At 40.4% G+C, this 21779-nt stretch overlaps 1 protein-coding gene across 1 annotated transcript in view; it reads right to left on the reverse strand.

Annotated features, from left to right (window-relative positions):
* The window catches only part of COL19A1 (collagen type XIX alpha 1 chain), a 311655-nt gene that overhangs the window by 17281 nt on the left and 272595 nt on the right, over positions 1 to 21779 (reverse strand). Inside the window, exons 36-46 of the mRNA XM_088023753.1 lie at positions 20920 to 20964; positions 18853 to 18903; positions 18715 to 18759; positions 18196 to 18222; positions 14837 to 14890; positions 10123 to 10167; positions 7694 to 7738; positions 7538 to 7600; positions 3285 to 3320; positions 3104 to 3148; positions 353 to 523 (exon numbers count right to left, since the gene is read on the reverse strand). Of these exons, the coding sequence (XP_087879879.1) occupies positions 353 to 523; positions 3104 to 3148; positions 3285 to 3320; positions 7538 to 7600; positions 7694 to 7738; positions 10123 to 10167; positions 14837 to 14890; positions 18196 to 18222; positions 18715 to 18759; positions 18853 to 18903; positions 20920 to 20964 (627 nt within the window). The remainder of the gene's footprint in view (positions 1 to 352; positions 524 to 3103; positions 3149 to 3284; positions 3321 to 7537; positions 7601 to 7693; positions 7739 to 10122; positions 10168 to 14836; positions 14891 to 18195; positions 18223 to 18714; positions 18760 to 18852; positions 18904 to 20919; positions 20965 to 21779) is intronic.

The raw sequence follows: 21779 nt of genomic DNA on the forward strand, positions 1-21779 counted from the left end.
AGACATTATAGATGGTATTCAAGAGCCTGGCTTTGGAGTCCATCAGATGTGGGTCTAACCCATGAAATAACTGTGACCCTGAACAAGTCAACTCTCAGTTTTTGTATTTGTAAAGTGGGGCCTACAGGACACCAATCCTCCTAGTTGTGAGGATCTACTGAAGTAATGTATAGTAAGGACTTAGCAGAGGATCTGGTACATAACTTGAAATAAATGGCAGCTATTGCTACCCTTGTGGAGCGCAGTTTAGGTTCATTTTATTTCTTTTAAAAGGATTATGATTGCTTTCACTGTAAGAGGGATATGTGGTCAATACTAGCCAGGAGCTATCGGAGCTCTTGGCACCACTCACCGGAGTGCCTGGGATGCCTGGATTGCCTGGAGGGCCTTGGTGCCCGGGGGATCCCGTGGAACCCTTGCTTCCGGGTGGCCCCACAGGACCTATGACTCCCTTCATGCCTGGAAGGCCTGGTTTCCCCTGTTCACCTTGTGGGCCTCTGTCCCCTGGAATTCCCTGGTCACCCTGTTAAGGAAAAGGTTAATAATAATGATCTCTTCTAGAACACATAAGCTGTGGTTAAAAGCGAAGGTTCTGGATTCATAGTGGCACCTACTAGCTGTGGGACCTCAGATAAGGGAATCAAGCCCTCTGTGCCCTGGTTTCCTGTCCCATAAAGTGGAGATATTAATAGTACCCACTAAGAAGGGTGAGGCTGAGAAATGAGTGAGTCAAGTCAAGTGCTTAGAACAATGCCTGGCATGTTGAAGGCACTCCATAGAAAGCTAGTGACGTTAGTTGTACTTGATTGCCAGTCTAGAATGATGACACTTTTGAAAGTCAACAGCAGGTCTCATTTCAGGCCTGAGTCTCCTTGGCAATAATAAAGGAAGATGCCCAAGAGGATTTTGCACTTGAATGAAGATGGTCACCAAGATTTTACACTGAAGTAAAAACTTCAGTACACTCAAAATCCTTCTCAAATCATGTGCTTTTCTTCTTCTTTTACCTTTATCAGAATCTTTATTAGATTCTGTGGGTTGGTTTCTTTATTCGTGTTTTACAGTGTATGAGTGTGTGTGTGTGTGTGTGTGTGTGCGCGCATGTGCATACATGCTGTGTCCCAAAGATATACAACTCAGGAAGATTAGAAAGGAGAGCCTTTGAAAAAGTTCAGAGCAGGTGCTTGGGGTGGAGGGTCATCACTGAGATCATATACTTAATAACATAAATGAACTATGAGACAATTCACTGAGTAAGTTGCCATAGTAAATTAGGTATAAGGTAGTATTAGGTGGCTTGACTGTAATAAGAAGTTTATTTAATGCTGACTTTTATCTGGCAAGGTATCTAGTACTGCATGTGTTCGTGCATTAGAGGATGCCGCGGGGGGTCAGGAGAGAGGTGTATATATGTATCATAGAGTGTTTCGGTTACAGATATTCCAAGTACTCAGTTCTACAATGCCAGGAGGTGATGATCACACCAAATATGATGGGATGCTGCATTGAGGCTGCCCTGTATTTCACTGTGCTATTCTTTTATTTGTGACTACTGTGCAAAAGGCCAAACTCCATTTCTTCTGATTTAAAAAAAGTAATGAAAACAAATGAACAATTACAGGGATCTATTTGATCATGGAATGAAGAGATGTAGAAAGAAGCCATGTAGAAAGAAGTAAAAGCAGATGGGCCTAATTTCAATGCTACTGTCTTAGTTATACAAATGTATCTGCATACAAGTATATCAACTCATATTTGGGGAAATACCTGGGATGAGTCAAATTAAAAAAAATAAAGAAAAGAAGTACTAACACATGCTGATCAATACTGTGATCATGTGCAAAATAATTGCAGTCTTTAGCATACTAAAATTCTTTTACAATATAGGCACAAGTATGTTCATTACAGTGATATTTATTATTATGAAAACTGGAAAGAACCTAAATATCCAGAAAAAGGAGACTAGGAAAGTGAAGTAACGTATATCCAAACAGTGGAATTACATATAGCCACTAAAAGTCACCTGCTGATCTATATTTACTGACATGGCAAGATGGTCATTATATATTGTTAGGTGAAGAAAGTCATTTACAAAACAGTCTGAACACATTTTTGGAGGAGCATATATTCATTTGTATTGATACATTAAGTATATATGTATATTATGTGTAAAAGAGAAATAGAAATATAACCAAAATAGTGCTTGTCCAAAATCAAGAATCCTTATCTCTTTTTTATTTGTATTATCTCTGTTTTCACAAGTCCTTCAGTTATCATGAATTATTTGTGTAATAAGTAAAAACAAGTAAACTGGATACCAGTACACAAACACACACATGCAACACACTAGCAGCCCTCACGAGAAAACCACTGAATAACAGTGCTTGAGTAATCTTTGCAGTGAAAAGAAAATAATGGGAAGTTGGAACAACATCAACACACAAACCAGTTATAATAAAAGGATATAACTGAATTGGCATGACTCGTCACTCTGTTCGGTTCCACTTTCCACTGCTCTACCTCCTCACACCAGCCCTCTTACTCGACTTTGTATTCCATGAGGTCAGGGCTTTTCCATGAGGGCCACTCTGGTCCCCAGAAGGCATTTGGTGATGTCTGGAGACATTTTTCGTTGTCACAACTGGAGGGGAGCTGGTGGCACTGCCTCTGGTGGTTAGAGGCCAGGGATGCTGCGAAACATCCTGCGGTGCACAGGACGGACACTTACAGCAAAGAGCTGTCTGCCTCCAAACATCAACAGTGCTGAGGTGGAGAAACCCTACTCTAAGGAACAAGAAAACTGGTGATCGCTATAATAGGAATATGTGTCTGAGACAGGAGGACTGAAGCTTTCCAAACTGGAATAGCACACTAGACTTAGTTCTAAATAAAGGTCATTGTTGTAGGTGTACCTGCCATATGGCCTGTTTCTGGGTCCTTTAATTGGCCTATTTTATGCTTAGAAGAGATCTTGGATCACATACACCCTAGACGTGTCATATTGGGAGATTTACAGGCATCCACACGCCCATGGTGTAACTCAAAGGATGAGGCAGTTGCAGCAGACAGGCTTAAATCATGATCAGAATAGTAATATACATACACGTTCTCCTTTGGGGCCTCTATCTCCAGGTTTACCCATGATACCCTGAAAAACAAATGTCAACACTAAAAAATCACTGCTTGCCAAGATTTTTCCCCAGCCTGCTCAGTCAAGTATTCTGACAGGTACTGCGGATGAGGTTTTACATCAGAATATTTATTTGAAGTGGTATTTTCCATACCTGAGCACCTGGTAATCCATCTTTTCCATTTATTCCCTATAAAGACAAAAGATGATCAATATTTCTAATTCTACATCGGTAGACATAGTTAAACACAATAAAAGGGTAAAGTTTCGAGGACTTAATCATCATATTTCTGCTATTTTGGTGTGGCAGTGTGGTGAAACAGAAAACAAAGTTGATAGAATAGATGGCCCTAAGTTCAAATTCTGACTCTGTCACTGACAAGTTCCATTTACTTCAGGCAATTTACTGAACCTTAATAGCATCAGCTTCTTTCCTTATAAAGTGAGGATAAAATCGTGACTTTAAAACTAAGTATTTGGTGAAGAAACACAAAATGCCTCGCTCACTGTAAATAGTCAATGGGGTTATTTTCCTTACTTATTCTGTTTGGTACAATCTGAAAAATAAGGTGCCCCGTGGTGCTGGGTGGCTGGTGTGTGGTGTTTATCGTTACCCTCTAACAATTTTCCAGCACAGAGAGTCATTCTCAGTAAACGGTCCCAGTTGCTGCTGGGGAAATTTCATAACATGGCCAGAACATGATCCTACTCTGAAATAAACTGTCAGCGAGAGAACAATTTGTTATTTTTCAGTGGGAGGATATGAAAGAAAAGTAAGAAATCTGTAATCATGGTTTTTGAGAGCATTAAGTAGTGGTTTTTTATTACTAACCTGGAAGTTTCCCAAACTTTACAAGGCAGTTCTGGAGGTGGAAATAAAGCCCCCCGCTCAGAGATTTATAAGACAGAGACAGCTTTTGGCCAGGAGATGTGAGAAGGAAAAGCGCTTGGGGTCAAATCAAATACCTAGAGTCCAACAGCAGATGTGATTTTGAGATTTGGTTTGAAGAGAGAGATCAAGGTGAGGAAAATGATTTCTTAGCCAGCAGGCAATTGCATGGACATGCTCCTCTGAAAAGCCTAGGGGTTTTATTGTGCTGGGATGGATTCTATGAGGCTGGAACTGCAGACAAGCACATGTTTTCACTGCTGTAAGTTACACTAAAACCTGTCACAGCTGATAACCCAACCAAAGTCCCCCCAGCCTCTCTGAAACACCCTGGGAATTATCTAGGCTACTTGAACTAAGGACACGTTACCTGCAGTGTATGGTTCAAAGAATTTATTACATCCAGAAACACAAGCAACAAAGATAAAGCTGATTAAAGAGAGGATGTGGGAGAAAAAAAAAAACCCAACTGTATCACTTGAATAAAGGAAGATAAATCTAGTGTTAAAATGTAATTCATGCTTTTGGTAACAATGTGAGAAAAGAAATAACTGTACAGTCTTTTTTTGTCTTTTGTAATTCATCAGACTATCATGTATATAAAGGTGTTAGTAACTTGCTTTCCCTAGACAAGTACTGCTTTTAGAGATTTTTAGAATAACCTGAATGGATTTGTTTCCCCCCTCCCCCCAACTCACTTATCTGGAAGAGCTCCATCCCTGGGTATAACCGGCTTTCTGTCTACCACATGTCTGCATCTGAGTGGCTGGCTGCGGTTGAAGAAAAACACATACCCTTGCTCACTTGTTCTGACCTAAATGTACGGAGGCAGATGGCAAGTAGCCCCTCTGTATAACCAGGCTATCCTGGATTTCCGGATTCCACTCCCTTTCCTTCTCTTCCAAAGTACTCTTTCACAGAGTTTCCTGTCTTCAGGTCCCCAGCATCACCACCTGATTCCTTACACCCAGCCGATGACCTTGATTCTTCTTCCACAGAGAATATAAATAGGACAGAGCCACCTCACCTTCCTTCCCTCCATGGGATCCACCAATCTACACGCATTTGTACGCCAACTTCTGCCTGCCTCCTTCCTCCTGGTAAGAAGGATGAGCTGCCCCTGTTCCTTGTGAAAACCGATTTCCACTTCTGAGGGGAATACCAGTCTTCTCCCCCTACTCAAAGTTATCTCCATTTGCATGGCATCATCAAAACCTCCCCTCTTGACTGGATCATTCTTATCAAGATACAAGCGTGCTATAACCTCTCCCACCAGGGACCACCATGTTTCTAAACCCAGAGGAGAACTGTCAGCTCTCACATGACCTATCTAGATTCATCATTTCTCTGTCTTAAAACACTTAGTTCCCTCGACATCCAGGAAACCTCATTCGCCTGGTTTGCTTCATATCTCACCACTGTACCTTCTCAGACTTTTTGCCAGGTCCTTTTCCTAAAACTTGAAGTGCTCTCTCCCCTCCCAATCCGTACTGACTCCATTTCATCCAGGCTCAGGTTTAAATACCCAAATCAGTCTCTCCAGTCCTGACCTCTCCATTAATTCAAGATGCATCATCTACCACTTACTTGACACTTCCACTTGGATGTCTACTAGTGCTTGAAGTTGAATGTGTCCACCACAGAGAATTCTTGGTTTTCCCCCCCACACCTACCCATCTCCAGTCTCTTCCATCTCACCAAAAGCACCACTGTGACATGGCTGCAAAGACCCCACACCACAGCTTTGACTTATCTCTCCCTCACACTCCACATCTGGTCCATCAGTGAGTTTGCTGACTCTCCCTTCAACGTACATCCTAAACTCCCTTACTCCTCATGATCTCCCTGTTCTCCCCATCATTATTTCTGATGTGGATTATGGTGATGTTTCCACGCTGTTCTGTCTGCTTCCATCTTGCTTCCTACAGTCTGCTCTCCACATAATAGTCAGAATGATACTTTAAAATGTACTCCAGTCATTTTCCTTCCCCACTACAAATGCTTCGATGGGTTTCCATCATACTTCAAATGAAATCCAAACTCCATAGTTTAGAAGTTCCTCATGGCCAGGCCACTGCCAAGTTCTCTCTCAGTATCTTTCCAACTCTTGTCTAGCTTAGTGCGTTCTTGACCTCATGCTTTTTGCTGTTTCTTTAACACCCCAGGCTCACTCCTCTATGGCCATTTCTCTTCCTTGAAGCAATGCCTTTGACAACCACTCCAGGTTTGATCTCTCACTTCATGCAGGTTTCTGCTTAAATGGCACGCTTTTTTCAACTGCTCTATTTAAATGCTACTCTGGTGCGTCACCCTGCTTAGAGCTTTTTCTACCTGAAATTGTGCATATATGTGTATTTATTTGTTTGTTGTCTGTGTCCCTATACCAGAATGCAAAGCCATGAGTTGCTGGCAGAAGAATGCCTAGCATTTTAGTAGGTGCTCAAGAAATAGTTGTTGAACAAACAAATTGCTTTTTGCATCATCCCCCGGGCAAGCATTTAGAAAATGGTCAGGGGCCCAGCATAGGGAGTTGGTAACAGGAGGTGACGCGGGAGGCAGGGATTGAAACTATTTATTGAGTGCCTCCCAGGACCAGGCACCGGAGATATTTACCATATGTCATGTTACTTAAGTGACTCACAAAACCCTTTGAGTCACAATTCAAACCCATATCTTTCTGACACTAAATTGTATATGCTTCCTATATTTTTATGGTGCCTTCTCTGAGGAGGTGGTGGCCAGGGAGCACTCAGACCCAGAAGGTTTCCCAGAGGTGCTGAACCAGCCTCGCGCACTCTGTGCAGCTTGTTCACCTTCAGTATCCTCCCTGTCCTAATAGCACTCCCTCTCCACACACAAACAAACAAGCAAAGGGAGTAGTGACCGTCTATAAAGAGTAAACCCGAGAGTGGGCTCTATGTCATTCATCTTTATGTCCCCTCCCTCGTGGCCCAGCACGTCCTTAGCAAGAGCAGAGACTAGATGAATCTATGTTGAACTGAACTGAATTGGTAAGAATGATTGTTACCATGTTACAGCAATATATGTCAGTATCCAAGAGCTCTTTTAGGAATCAAAGGGATGCTATGTTTAGAAGCATGATTTATGAAAGTAAAGGTCCATAGATAAAGAAGGGAATCTGAGGAAATAGTTTTCAGCTTAGCTTAGCACCCGGGAGTCATATCTGTGTCTTCAGTTTCTTTATATTTTTGAATGTGACAGGCCATTTTGTTTTTTAACTCGGAGAACATCAGACTTAAGAAATAATGAGTCTAATCTCCTGACACTTAAAACAAACAAACAAACAATGTCACTTTCTTCATCATTGTTTAAGACATAAAGATACCTCATACAGAGCTAGGACACTCAGAGAACCACACCCCCAAAGACCCATCTGTGGAACTTACTCTTACTTCTGTAGAAACTACAGACGTCAGATTTTCCAAGGAGACAGGGAAAGAGGCAGTGCTTGGAATATTTCTCAAACTGGCAAATTTTAAATAGTAAAAAGTACTTACTGGCCTTCCAGTGGGTCCTTCTGGTCCAGGGAAACCTATATCTCCAACAGGCCCTCTGTCACCCTATAGGCATGTCCACAGACAAATATTAGTTGCTAAGGAAAGCTTTGGAACCACATGCAAGTACCATGGTTAAGTAAGTGGCTGGCAACTCACCGGTTCTCCTGGGACTCCCGGAGGCCCTGGGGCTCCAGGTTTTCCCTGGGAAATCAAAGCAAGGAGAAATGTTAGGAGCCAAATTCGGACATGATGCCATGTCCTTCCCCTCCCCGCCTGGGAATTTACTGTGCTGTCAGGCCTGTGGCTCTCTATACTACAGTGGCATTCCTAATGGGACTGAGTCTGTGGGGACATGTACTTGACTCTGCAGACTCCGAGGTACAGGCTAGAATGCAGTTCTCTGAATGTACGTATCTGTGTATAACAGAGGGACAGGAGGGCACGATAATACCTTTTGCAAATATGAAGCCAACGTTTCTTTATTACTGGAAATGCCTATTTGATTGGCAGCTCTTGATTTTGGGGGTGGGAGGGCACATGGAGTCAAAGACATCTTTCCCAGATTTTGCATTTCTTAAGAGGATTTCTAAGTTGATAGTAGGATAGCCTGAAGAAATACCGTGTTCGACTTGAAAAGCCACGTTTGGTTAAAAGGGAGAGGACAAGGTTGATTTGTTCCAACACACTGTGGCTTGGAGGACTGACAACAGGGAACTGCTGGGTAGAGGGACCCCTGGGAGGGACGAGGCAGGAAAACGGTCCGTCAGACCCCAGAGGGAGAAGTGCCAAAGTATCTAGACCAAGCTCAAAGAAGGAACCACTTTCTATCCCTTAGACCTAACGTGGATAGAAAAACAAACAATTCAGGGATGTAGGCATCCCTGTAGGGCCGAGGCTGCAGAAACCCTAGTAGGTTCCCCTGGAGAGAACCTGAAAAAGCAAGGGCCCTTTTCTCCTCTTGCTGTCTAGAACTCTGGGAGGAACCCTCCTCACAGGTTCGGACACGGCTGAGTGCTGAAGCTAGGCGGACACAAGGCCTGACAGAGCAGCCCTGGTTCCCCAGAGCCTGTGCGTATGAGCAGGAACTGCTGAAGCTCCCGTGGGCCCGTGTTGGGGGATGTGCGAGAGCCTGAAGGCTCATGTCCCACATGGTCCTGGCATAGGACACAAGGGGGAGAGTGCTCAGGCTTTGAGATCTGAGACAAAGGGATCAGGGACATTGGTAGCAGGCAGCAGCAATTTCAAAGGTCAGGGGGAGCTCGGAGAACCTGGGGGAGAGCATGCCGACCGCAGGCGTCACCTCACCGCCAGCATTCACAGACACCTCCTCCTCTCTACCCATGTGTCATCCTGGGAAGAAGCAGGAGAAACAAGCCCTGGAGAAATCTCTGGGTGGGCTTGAATATACGAGAAAGGGATAGAACAGCTAAAAAAGGGGATTTGTCCTCTATAAAGGATGGTTTTCTACAGATTAGGGATGTAGGCTTAACAACTAGAGTAAAATAGAGTGGCTACCGGCCTTTTAAAGATGGGAGTGATGGGTGGTTTACGCTCTGGGTGGTGTTGGGTGTCAGTAGATGTCAATGGGTGGTGGTGAGTGCGATGGTAGGGCCCTTTCTTATCTTGTGTTCTTATGATTCAAGCACATAGTTTCCACTGACTTTCCTACCCTGGGCCTACCCTGCAGGGGCACTGAACAAAAGGATAAGTGGGCTCTTATTCATAAAGCATGGCCACAAAATTTTAATTAGAGCATCATGAATGAAGATCAGAATGATCCCTAGGGCTCAGAGAAGTGATTTCAACCTTTCCTGGAGCACTTCCTATTCATTTGAAAAGACCTTGATGAGAATAAAACATTTGACACCGGAGAGCCACAAAAATGATTGAGAGGCTGGAAGGGCTAGTTTACGAGGAAACATTAGTAGCAGTAAAGATTAACACCAGGCCAAGGGAAAACTCAGATTGCAGCTTAATATCAAGAACTTGAAGTACATGCCTAAGGATAAGAATTTTGTCTTTTGGAGGGCCAAGAAACCTTAAATATGATAAGAGCAGAGAAACAAAACAAGCTTCTCAAAGTTGGGCTTGTTGTACTAACATATTGGCACAGGTAACTTAACTGGGCATCTCCTCCCTTCCCTAAGGGAGTTGGGGAAAAAAAGAAAAAGAGAAAAAATAAGAAAAAGATGAAAATAAAGAAAGGAGCAGTCTTGGGGTGCCTGGGTGGTGCAGTCAGTGAAGTGTCGGACTCTTGATCTCAGCTCAGGTCATGATTGTAGGATCAGGGGATCAAGCCCCACACTGGGCTCCATGCTTGGCTCCGCAGTCAGTGGGATTCTCTCTCTCTGCCCCCCCACCTCTAAAATAAATAAATAAAAATATTAAAAAAATTAAAAAAAGGAGAATTCTTGAGGATGGATAGGGACAAGGTGGTTTTATTTTTTTTTAACTGGATGTTTCTAGAACCTAATGGCATAGGAGCTACTGTGTGCTCCCTAGCCCTTCTTGATCCCTAGCCATAGATTTACTGTGGAGATAGAATTGTTTCCTTGTGAAAATAATGTGAGATACTCTGGACTCACCGATATTCCAGCTATTCCTGGGGGACCTGCTGGGCCTCGATCCCCCTGTTGGAATTTAAAAAAAAATTGCTACTTATAATGATATCTATAAAACCTTTGCCTATAACATTAATGCTCAAATGATTATTTGGATTTGGTGAAGTTCTTCTTTGGTATTGATAAGCATTATCAATATCAACAGATGAGAAAATAAAATGAATAGCTAAATGAATTTGTTAAAGCTTTTTTTTTTCAAAAACGAAAGAAAATAATAATAATGAAAACAAGCATTAGGTTATCATTTCTGTGACCTATTTTTAATAGGACTCCACACATACAGCTAAAATTGGTCAATACAGTACCTTTATTCCAAAAGTAATCCATTACCAATACTTAAAAAAGAGAGCACATTGAACGTCTTCTAAAAAGCTTTTCCTACACTTGTCTTATTGGATGTAGGATTAGAATAAAGATATTTAGAACAAGGGATTTTGTAGTTCTCCTCATTAGGCCATCAGAAGGTCCCTTGAATTTCTCCGAACAGTAGAGTGAGGCAACTCTTTTTCCAAAGGCAATGTGGTATTTTAGATAAAGCTGATGATGCTAAAAGTACTATAGGTTATATATGGGATAATAAAATGGCAATTTTTGTTGATGAGAACCTACATTAAAACACTTCATAACTTCACTCAGGGACATAAAAGAAGACTTGATTAAATGGAGAGATATGTTTTATTCCTGGAGGGCAAGACAATGTTGTAAAGGTGTCATTGCTACCCAAACTAATTTATAAATTTAAAGCAATTCTTATTAAATTGCCACTTGATCAGATGATATTAAAGTCCACTTGGGATAATGAATAAATGAGAAGATAAAAGAAAAAAATTAAAAGAACAATAAGGAGATTAGCAATACCAATATCTGAATATATAACAAAGTTATAACAATTAAAATAATGGAATATTGGATAAGATTAAGCAATATATCAATGCAATATAAAAATGCCATATAAACTCAGAAATAGACCAACATCTATAATAGGATTTTAGTAAAGAAAGGGATGTATTATTCAACAAATAGCACTAATAATTGAGTAATTTCTTTGAAAAAAGTTTAATTCCTCTCTTTATATTATGCTCCATGGAAATCCCATATAGATTATGTAAAAAATAAAATAATATGAGGTGTAAAAGAATTAGAAGAAAATACCAAGTGACTATCTGATTTGGGTTGAGAATAAGATAAAAGGAACTTAATGCATAAAAGCAAAACAAGAAAACACAAAGAAAAACAGTTTGCTATTTGACTACATAAATGTTATATTTACATATACAATGAGATTAAACATGAAAATGAAAAGTCAGACCAACTAGGATATAAACTGTAACATATAAATAGAAGTAATATCTTTATAAAGCATAGCCTTAGGCAAACAGTGAAACAACTAATAGAATAGTGGACAAACAATATAAATAGGCAATTCTTGTCAGTTTCACGGTGCTCCTTTTAAATTATGGGATTTTTACCCCCAAAATAAATATATTGGAAATTTTTATTCAGTGGAAACTCTTGTATATCTGATAAAGGTTAATATTAAGAAGGCTTCTCTTGGACAATATGGTCCTTCCAAAGTTCAGGTCTTGCAGTTCTTTGAACCGTTCTCCTCTAATGATCTGGCCTTTTATTTCCATTGTTATACCTGAGACCTTGTCAGTACCAATAACTCCATCCCTTCCATAACTGAAATTTCATGCATTCTGATATTGGGCCACCATAGTTTTAACTCACTCCCTTGAGGACCTTGGATTCTCACACTTCTGATGCCACCAAGATCTCTAATCCATTGAACAAATCTTTCATCATCCTTCAGCTTTCTAGATGGCCTCTCTCCCTTATTTATTTAGTTTAAATTCCATGGTCACTTTTTATACGCACTCCCTTGTGTACACCATTGACTCTCTTGGCCCGTTCTTGCTTCTAGTACTCACCTGTCAAAGCTGGAACCTTGTTTAAATCTATGTCTTTACCTGAGTGTACATGCTGGAGAAGATCTCTCTGACTGGTCTCACTTCAGTTCATGTCCATAAACCTAAGGGGGGCCCTGGGGCTGCCTAGTCATCACACTCTGTGGTCCCTGGACTCTCCCTCTCTCTTAGAAGACCTTTGTCTTAAATATCCAACCTCTTCTCCCCAACTCACTCTCAGATGATGATCTTCTTCCTCCATCTCTGAGAAAATTTCAGCAATCAGAAAAAACTTCTATAGACCCCAACCAATTATTCTTGGTGTGTCAGTGTCTGTATCCCTATACTCCGTTTTTCCACCTGTTTCTACAGATAAACTATGCAGACTCCTCTCTGAAGCCAAAACCTCCATTTATGTACTAGTTCCCATCTTCTGTTAGCAATTTGAGGATGTCATTCCAGCAACTCTCCCCTTTCTTCCTATATCATCACTACCCTGCCCCATTCTACTGGATCGTTCCTTTTGCGTACAATTATTCTGATATTTCTATGGTCCATTTCTAAAATCCATTTTATAAAACCTTACCCTACTTCTTCCAGCAGTCACCTTCCCATTTCTCTGATTTCCTTTGCAGCAAAACTCCTTGGCCATTGTTTATACTGTATTTGCTATCTCTAATTCTTTTTTTCTTATTCTCTCTTAAATCCAACAATTGCTCCTACCAAAATAGTGAAATAGTAATAATCTGTAATTGCTAAACCTCCATACTGCTAAATCCAATGATTAATACTTGACCATTCTACTTGACCCCATCCCCATCATACTAGACCTATTTATGGTATTTGAGACAGGTGATCACTCTCTTCACCTTGACACGTTATCTTCACTTGGCTTTCAGGACACCAAGTTTTCCTCCTACCTCCTTGGTCACTTCATCTCAGTTTCCCCTGCTCACTCCTCCTTTTCTTCCTGATCCCTTTATGTTGGAGGCCTCAGCGCTCAGTGCTCGGTCCTCTTCTCTTTTATAAAATCTACTGCCTTTCCCTTGGTGATTTTATCAAGTCTCCTGGCTTTAAGACAGCATCTATACGCTTGGGACAACCAAGTTTAAATCTCCACTAAGACTCTTTTCAAATTCCATGCCTTTATATTGTTCTGCCTACTCAATACTTCCACTCTGCTATCTAATAGATGCTGCCAAATTTGACCTCATGTCCAAAGTTAACCTGATCAGCCTCACCCTCTCCACCCAGGCTCTGCCTATAGCTTTCCTCATTTCAGTTGCTAACTATCCCATCATGCCAGTTGCTCAAGTCAAAAAACTTGGAGTCATCCTTGACTCCTCTTTATTCTCTCATACCCATGTCCAATCAATTAGAAAGTCCTGTTGGTTCTACCTTCCCAATATATCCAGAATCTAGCCACTCCTCATTGTCTCCACCATTTCTACTTCGGTCCCAGCCAACATCATCCCAGCTGTCCCTGCTTCCACCCCTACCCTCCAGCTGTAGGCCTCATCACCCTTCTACTCAGAAATGAACTCCTGGCTCCATATTTTACTCAGAGTGAAAGATAAAGTCTTCACAATGGCTAGTAAGCCCCTTTATTATTAGTGCTTCTCGAACTACTTGTGCTCCTTCAGGAGCAGTTTATCATTTATGTTCTAATACATCCTGAACAAAGGTGGATCTACTGATCACACGTTTGAATATCATGGCAAAGTTAAATTGCTAGGCAAGTTTTTAAATACTTACTCTCAGTCTATACTTACCTTGCCACAGAACCCATAAGAGAATTTGCAGACTGTCACTCGTCCTCCACTGGCCACATTTTGAGTAGTATTGCTTTGCAGGACTGCTTTGACAGGGCTACACCTCACTTCCACCCCACCGCTCTGACCTCATCTACCACCCTTCCCTTCACCTCATTCTCCTGGTCTCTTTGGTGTAGCGGGAATGCTCATGTCTCAGTGCATTTAGACCTAATGTTTATGCTTTCAAAAAATTGTATATATTTAAGCTACACAGCTTGAGGACTTGATATATGCATATACTGTGAAATGATCACCCCATTGAAGCTAATTAACGTAGTGGTGAGAACACTTAGCGATTTTCAAGTGTACAGTAAAGTATTATTACCTCTTGTTTCCATGCTACATGTTAGATCTCTAGAACTTACTTATGTTGCCCGGGACATTCTTCCTTCAAGGTTGAGGGGACTGGGCTAACTCTGTCTCACTCTTTCAAGTCTTTGCTCGGATCTTGCTTTCTCAGACCCATATTTAAAATTACAACCCTCTCCTTTAGCACTCCTGAGCCCTCTTAACCTGCTCTACTTTTTCTTTCTTTCATAGCACTGGCCAACATTATTACTTAGGTTTATTCTTGTAGTTTCTGTATCCCCTTCCCAGAAAATAAGTTCCTTGAAGGCAGAGATTTTTGTCTGTTTTGTACTCTTAGCGATCTTGAAACCTAGAACAGTTTCTGGTCCAGTAGGAGGTGCTCAGTAAACATTTTTGAATGTTGAATCAGTGACCACATTTTTTTTTTAAGATTTTTTTTTTAAATTTATTTGAGAGAGAGAGAATGAGAGATAGAGAGCACGAGAGGGAAGAGGGTCAGAGGGAGAAGCAGACTCCCCGCTGAGCAGGAAGCCCGATGTGGGACTCAATCCCACGACTCCAGGATCATGACCTGAGCGAAGGCAGTCGCTTAACCAACTGAGCCACCCAGGTGCCCTCAGTGACCACATTCTTAACCCCTGTACTTACCTTTACACCTGGAAATCCTTCTAGTCCTGGCAGCCCCATTGCACCAGGTTCTCCCTGTTAAATATGAACATAAGAAACGTAGGAGCAATGACCAAGAGGTTTTTTAAGCCTTGATTTCAAAAACAAAGTTTTTTTTGCCAAAAATGTACCCCCAAACCCTGATTAGCAATTTAGCAAGTAGTCGGTATGTTCTATTTTCAAGCATTTGTATTCTTGCATTTGATATTTGAAAATAGTTTTAGAATAAAGCGATTCCCTGGAGAAGTATGAATATATTTTCTGATTAGTTGTTTTTATTCTGATTAAGAATCTAATTAGAATGAATCCCTCTAGTCAGCGATAACTCCAATTTCAATAAAAGTTAGAAGGAAAGATGGGTTTTAATGAAGTTTGCCAATTTGTGAGGTACCCAGGGCTGCTAGATGACCAGAGAATAAGACTAAGCTCCTTAGGAGCAGAGGAAGATGAAGGTCTGATAGCAAAATTTACCATCCTGCAGTGTTCTCTGCAGTTGGCCATGAATTGTGAATGCTTCAGGGGATGGCTCCAGAAGCGGCATCTCCAAGGATTCTAAAAGTCATTGCTCAAGCTCATGGGTCACTGGCAGAAGATAAGTAAGCATTTCCATTAAAAAAATCTTACACATATTCTAGTGTATGGTCCCAGGCCAGCTGGAACCTGTAGGCTCTCAAGAAATATATTTAGAAAAGTTAGGGTGAAGGAAGCTGCTAATTTTGAGCAGGTAAACATTAAGGTTTTTAAATCAGGAGAGATAAAGGAGGTAGGTGTCTGATACCTCCTTGTCAATGAATTGATGTTAACTGCAAATATTTTCTTAAGACACTGGATGCTTTCAACATAATCAAATGGAAAAGGGAGCTTTTGTTCTCTGTAAACATATTTTTTTTGCATGCATAATTCTTTTTTTTTTTTAAGATTTTATTTATTTATCTGGGAGAGAGAGAATGAGAGACAGAGAGCACGAGAGGGAAGAGGGTCAGAGGGAGAAGCAGACTCCCTGCTGAGCAGGGAGCCCGATGTGGGACTCGATCCCGGGACTCCAGGATCATGACCTGAGCCGAAGGCAGTCGCTTAACCAACTGAGCCACCCAGGCGCCCTGCATGCATAATTCTAATCTGCTTGAAAATATTACCAAGTCTCCAACTTCCATTATTATTTATGATATTGTCCTTATTACAGAGCACTTAATGAACAAGCAGACGACTTGATATTTTTCATGCCTTAGAAATCTTTTTAAATGTCCACTAATATATAAACCTACCAATCAGACAAAAAAAAAAAAAGATGTTCAGATTCTATTCTACATAAAGCACTGTAAAAGAGGTCCTGGATTGTTGACAAAGGAAATGAACTCTTTAATTCTCTTTGTTTACATACTCGACAATCCCTAGGACCGAGGAAGGTGGTCACCCATCAATCAATATTTATTTGAAAGTAGTTAATAATTAAATATTTAATTGAAGCCTCTTATAAATTAAATATCAAAGGAATTAAATGGAGCACCTCAGAAGATAAATTCAATTAAGGGTAATTTTTGTCTACAAACGTTTACTGAGAAGATTACAAACAGTGGTGCAGACCCAGCGTCATGGGAAATGAAGGATGCCGAAGAGTAAATCTCTCCCCAACTTCCCCCCATCCCTGCCGCCTCCTCAAATTGGCTTTTCCATTTTCTGCTCTGTGACCAATTATTCTATCATTCCTGGCTTATTTCTCTGGTAGGAAGTAGTATTTCTCTGTACTGGGCAACTGGTATGAAATGAAGGGAGTTGCATGGTTGTGCTGACATAGGCCCCAAAGAATAATTTCAAAGGTTTATGCAGGATAAACCTGAGGGTTTACACAGTATTTAACTTCATTATTCCAGATTTCTGCTTTTGTACTTCACCCACTTAAAGCACATCTCTAAAAGCAAGGAATATCCTTTAATCAGTTTTTATTCTTTATCCTTTGTTGTAGCTAAGGAATTTGAAGCCTAATTTCTTCAAAGTCTACTCAAATGTGTCTGCTACCCATTTTCCAATCGGAGTGAATTACGATTTATCCTTTATTAGAATACTTAAAAAAATGTTATCACCTTGATATGCAGTTATTAATGAAAAACTTGAAAGGATGGTCCAAAAAAGTCAGTGAGAAGTCTAGGGGCCTCTACATGATTCAGAGGGGCTGTGAATCAGTAGGAGAGGGAAAGACCAGGAGGAAATTTTTATCAACAAGATGAAAGAAAATTAAAATTAGAATGAAGGATATGATTGGTGAAAGCATAAAAAATGTTACAGATAAAAGGGGGGCAACATGAATAAGAAAACAAAGAACAAAGGAAACTTCTAAGTTACATAACTGGGGTTCAGAAAATGGTACTAACTAGTTGCAATAATGCTTTCAGGGGAAAAATTGGCTCTTACTATATACCGACCAATAACAAAAAATATGTGCTTTAATGCATGTCCTTTGAAAATATAGTTAGATGTGAAAAGATTACTTTTTATGGCTTCTTCTTTTGCTCTTTTAAAATTTATTCATCTAGTTTTACCAAAATCTATTGTAATGAAAGGGCCTTAATTTTTTTTCACATGACAATGGAAAATGATTTGAAACTTTAGTTCAGTTTCAGGTATATCTGAGTTTCAAGCATACTATATAAATCAAGGTGAAAAGGTTAATACAAGTGAAACATGAACATATGCTTGACAAGGACATGACAGGAAGAATTGCCAAGGAATAAAAGGAATCTAATGAATTTGGCAGAAGCTGCAGAGTGACATTCCGTGCTTGAGAACAATTGTCCCTCTCTGGGGGGCTGCAGGACATGATCTCTTTCCATGCTCAGTGCTAACCTCCTGATACATTACACCTAATAAGCAGGTTGTTGATAGCAGACCACATTTCTTACTGAATAACTGCCTAAGACAGCCAAAGCAAAAAACAGTCCCTTCCCTTTTTTGGGGTAGGGAGAGACTGGAGACATATTAAGGAATTTCTTTCCAGTAAGTATTTCTCTTCCACAATGTACTTAACACTGAGTTGACCATCAAAATAGTGCTATCAGAAGAAAGTGTTCCGTTTATCAGGAACTTCATATGTGTCTTCTTCTATCACAGGGCGATTTTGAAAATACACTAATAAGAGAGACAAAGGCCAATGGCAGTGACAGCAAGACCAGTGCATCTTAAAGATGAACACATCGCTGATATTTCTTTGGTGGCTTGGCTCCTGCCTCCAATGTTAGTTAATTGATGAACAGCTAAGAAAATAGGCCATCTTTGCCTGATGCTCTTCTTTCAACTTCAATAAAGATTTATTTTCTAAATGACGCAAAGCATGGGAATATACATACCATTGGGCCAGGGTCTCCTTTAGGGCCCTGCAGGAAAAACATGGGAAGTCATTTTTAAAACAATGAGGGAAGCAAAATTATAGAATCTAAAGCATTTTTAATTCAATTTGCTTTAAGACACATACAAAATATTTGCAAGTTTTATTTTGCTACAGTTGGGATTTGAAGAATTAGATGACGAAACATAACTTGATGGAATCCCATGACAGTGACTAGTTGGACATTGATTTAGTTCTTAGATTTACAATGTAGAAATGGATACCACCATGCAGAACGCTATTTTTAATTGGCTGGGTACTTTTTTTCCATTTTATTATAATTTGCTATTATATTATATTATATTATATTGTATTATATATATTATATTATATTAAATAAATTTACATTTATTTCCTATTGCATAAGATCTTAGTTATATTCGTATCATGTATTTTTTCAGTGAACTTAGGAGTTATTTATTTATTTATTTATTGTGGCTGTTCTGCTGAAGAATGCTTGGTAATAAAAAACTGTACTCACAGGGGGGCCAGGGGGCCCTGGAAAACTGGGAACATTCACACCTCCCTTCAAAAAAAAAAAAAAGAAAGAAAAAGGTGAGAAGCATTTATAGCAACCCCTCACTGGAAAATAATTTCACATAATTACAAAAGTAAATACCTGGATTTTATATAAACTGCTCATTCCATTTCCTTCATTGAACTGTACACCCTTCAGAAAGAGAGGAGATAGAGAATTACTCTTTTTAAGTTAATAGTCTCTCTACTTTTTATCCTTTTACCAAATGATATTTCTCCTACTTTATTTTAGAATGTGAGTTTGATACTACAAGTAAAATAAAACAATGTTTCCATTTTGGGCTTTTCAAAAGCAAATGTAGGGGGAAAAATGACCTGGAGTTTGAGCTACACCTGGAGCCCAGACAGACTTTCAGAAGAGGTGTGATTAATGTTCGGGTTTTACAGATGAGACACTAATGCATTCAGAGGAAAATACTATTTGCTCATTAAAATTCAGTTTCTGAATTGCCAATTTATGGTAACTGTTTACAGCCCGCTGACCTGCAGGCTATAACACGGTAGTGCCGATGAAGATGTGAATAGGGAGCAATTTGGCTACTGAAAAGTAATTTTTCCTACAGTCCCTTCATACTAAATAGAAGATTAAAGTAAATAGGGAAAATGATGTTACTCACAACCCTGTGTGGATGTTTCTACACAAACATATTCTTTAGAACAACAGGGAATAAAACTTCCTAATAAAACTGGCCTGTGAATGGAAAGTCCCAGAGTAACTAACACTTAAAGAGAACTAATTAGACAGTCTAAAGAATCATACATTTTGGCATTCAGGAAAAATTTGCAGATACAAATTTTAGCTGGGATCTTTTATCCTTCTTTTAAGAAGTTCCCATAGAATCAGTAATCTGCATTTTTTCTTTTTTTTTGTGATTTCCACACTTCAGTTGCAAAACTGAAGAAGCCATCATTTCACTGTTTTTGGGTGATGGTGGCCAATGGTGCTCAGTGAACGGGATTTGCATACATCTTCAAAACACTAGTGATGGGAGGACAAATGCTCCATTCATTTATTCCTTTATTCTTTCACTCTCTCATGTGGCAACTGGTGAATGTCTACTATATTTTAGTGTGCTGAGTCCTAGAGAGATGAAGAATATTCTTGTCTGAGTTTTCTAGAGGAGGTTTCCCATAAAGAGACACTATGTAATCTATTTTGAAGAATGAATACTTTTGAAGAATGCAGGGGGAAGAGGAAGATTTTCTAACCCTGTGTAAAATATAAGTCCCTTTTGTGAACTCATGCTATGGGTTGCTTGTTGTGTCCACTGGAGAGGGAGTACATTTTAGGATTTGCGCCCCAAATGCTTTCTGCCCTGTTTCTTTGTCAAGGGAACAGGCAAGTAAACAAAATGAAGAACAGGTTTAGGGAAACAGAGTGCAACTCTCTTTGTTTATGTGTGTAAAATGTGCAACTGCATGCAGTCTAATTATATACCTTTGCTGCCTTCAGAAAGCCACAGACTAATTCTGCTCTTTCTCAGGTGAGTTTGGTTTCTTTAAGTATTCCTACGAAGGAGGTTGGAAAAGAACATTTGGCCTGGACCAAAGCTCTGCTGTGATTTGAGCGTGGCCCCACACGAGGGCAGGCTTGCTACAGAGAGAGGTACCTCTCCTCTCCACAGCCTCCCTGACAAAGTGCACATCTGTCTCAATCGCAAGCATAAAAACACTGATGGCTCGTGTACATTTTATTCACTAGGTGCTATGTAAATAGAATTTCTCCGCATCTCAGACATCATGGATGGTAATGAACACATATAGCCTAACACCAAATTCTGTACCAACTCACATTGCCGGAAGGAGCTCTTTTTTAAAGCCCCTGTTTTTTCTGTGAATGAGGCTCACTGCGGTTACATGGCTTTCCCAGGGTCCCCCAGGCAGGACGTGGAGAGTCGGGGCACCCACTCGGGTCTCCTGAGCCCAGAGGAGGGAGGCCCATAGTATGCAAATCTGAGCACTGCATATTGGGGCTGCACTAAAGGGGAAAAATTAGGTCTCCTCCAAAGCTGCGTTGGCTATCATTTGTAGGTATCCATAAAAATCAGACAACTTTTGTCCTGGAAACATCTAAAGGTTGTCTGACCTCTGAGTTATAGAAGTCTCAAACAGACACATGAATTTAAGTTTTAAAACTGAAGTAACTCACAGGTGGTCCAGGTGGTCCAGGTCTCCCAGGGGGTCCCTCACTGCCCTGCACGAGATATAGAGACCAAAAGTCAATGGTTTGCACATTTCAACACCCAGTTTATGAACTAGATTGTGCTTGCTCAGACAGCTGTATTCTAAAATCAATATGATTTTGTTTCAGCCTTGCAGAGTCTTATTCAGCTTGGCTTTCCCTTTCACCTGGGAAAATATGTTCCTAGACCACAGGAAAGGTAAATGCCTTTTCCATACCCATTCGGATTCCCACTGGGTGAGACGTCCCCAGGGACTAAGCTTAGTTTTAGATGGAGCCAGACAATCTGGCTGATCCTATTCTGGAGCTCAAGTGCAGCCGAGGAAACTCTGCCCACATGGGGGTGCAAAGTGGCATTCTTGCAAGCAGGGGTGAGCTCCGGGACTGGGCTTTCTGGGTCAGCCCCTCACTTTTAGCTTCAACCCCCCCACCTTCCTCTTTGGGGAACCAGAGGGCCATCCACATAATTCGACCAAAATAGAAAAAATCACACCCTGTCTTGTGTCTGCAGAAGGAGAAATTTTTTCACTCCCTAAGGTTTTATTAGACTTTGCAACCAAGTCAGGTACATCCCGTTGAACAGAAGTGACTGTGGTACAACACTGTTTAAGGGAAATGTTCTATACAGTTTAAACAGCCTCAGACATTCTGCTTGCAGGAGAAGCAGCCTGAAAATGGAATTGTGAAAAATGAATTCAAGTTGAAACTTGAAAAATGGATTTCACTTTTATTTTTATAAAACATACAATGCTTATCGATCCATACTAAGCAAAGCTATTATAGTCCCTTTGGTGCCTTTAACCAGTGTTTCCTGGAACTGTGCTTTT

Source organism: Eumetopias jubatus, unplaced genomic scaffold (assembly GCF_037043125.1).
Source record: "Eumetopias jubatus isolate StellerSeaLion01/CBP00866 unplaced genomic scaffold, mEumJub1_p1.0 scaffold_6, whole genome shotgun sequence".
Lineage (NCBI taxonomy): Eukaryota > Metazoa > Chordata > Mammalia > Carnivora > Otariidae > Eumetopias > Eumetopias jubatus.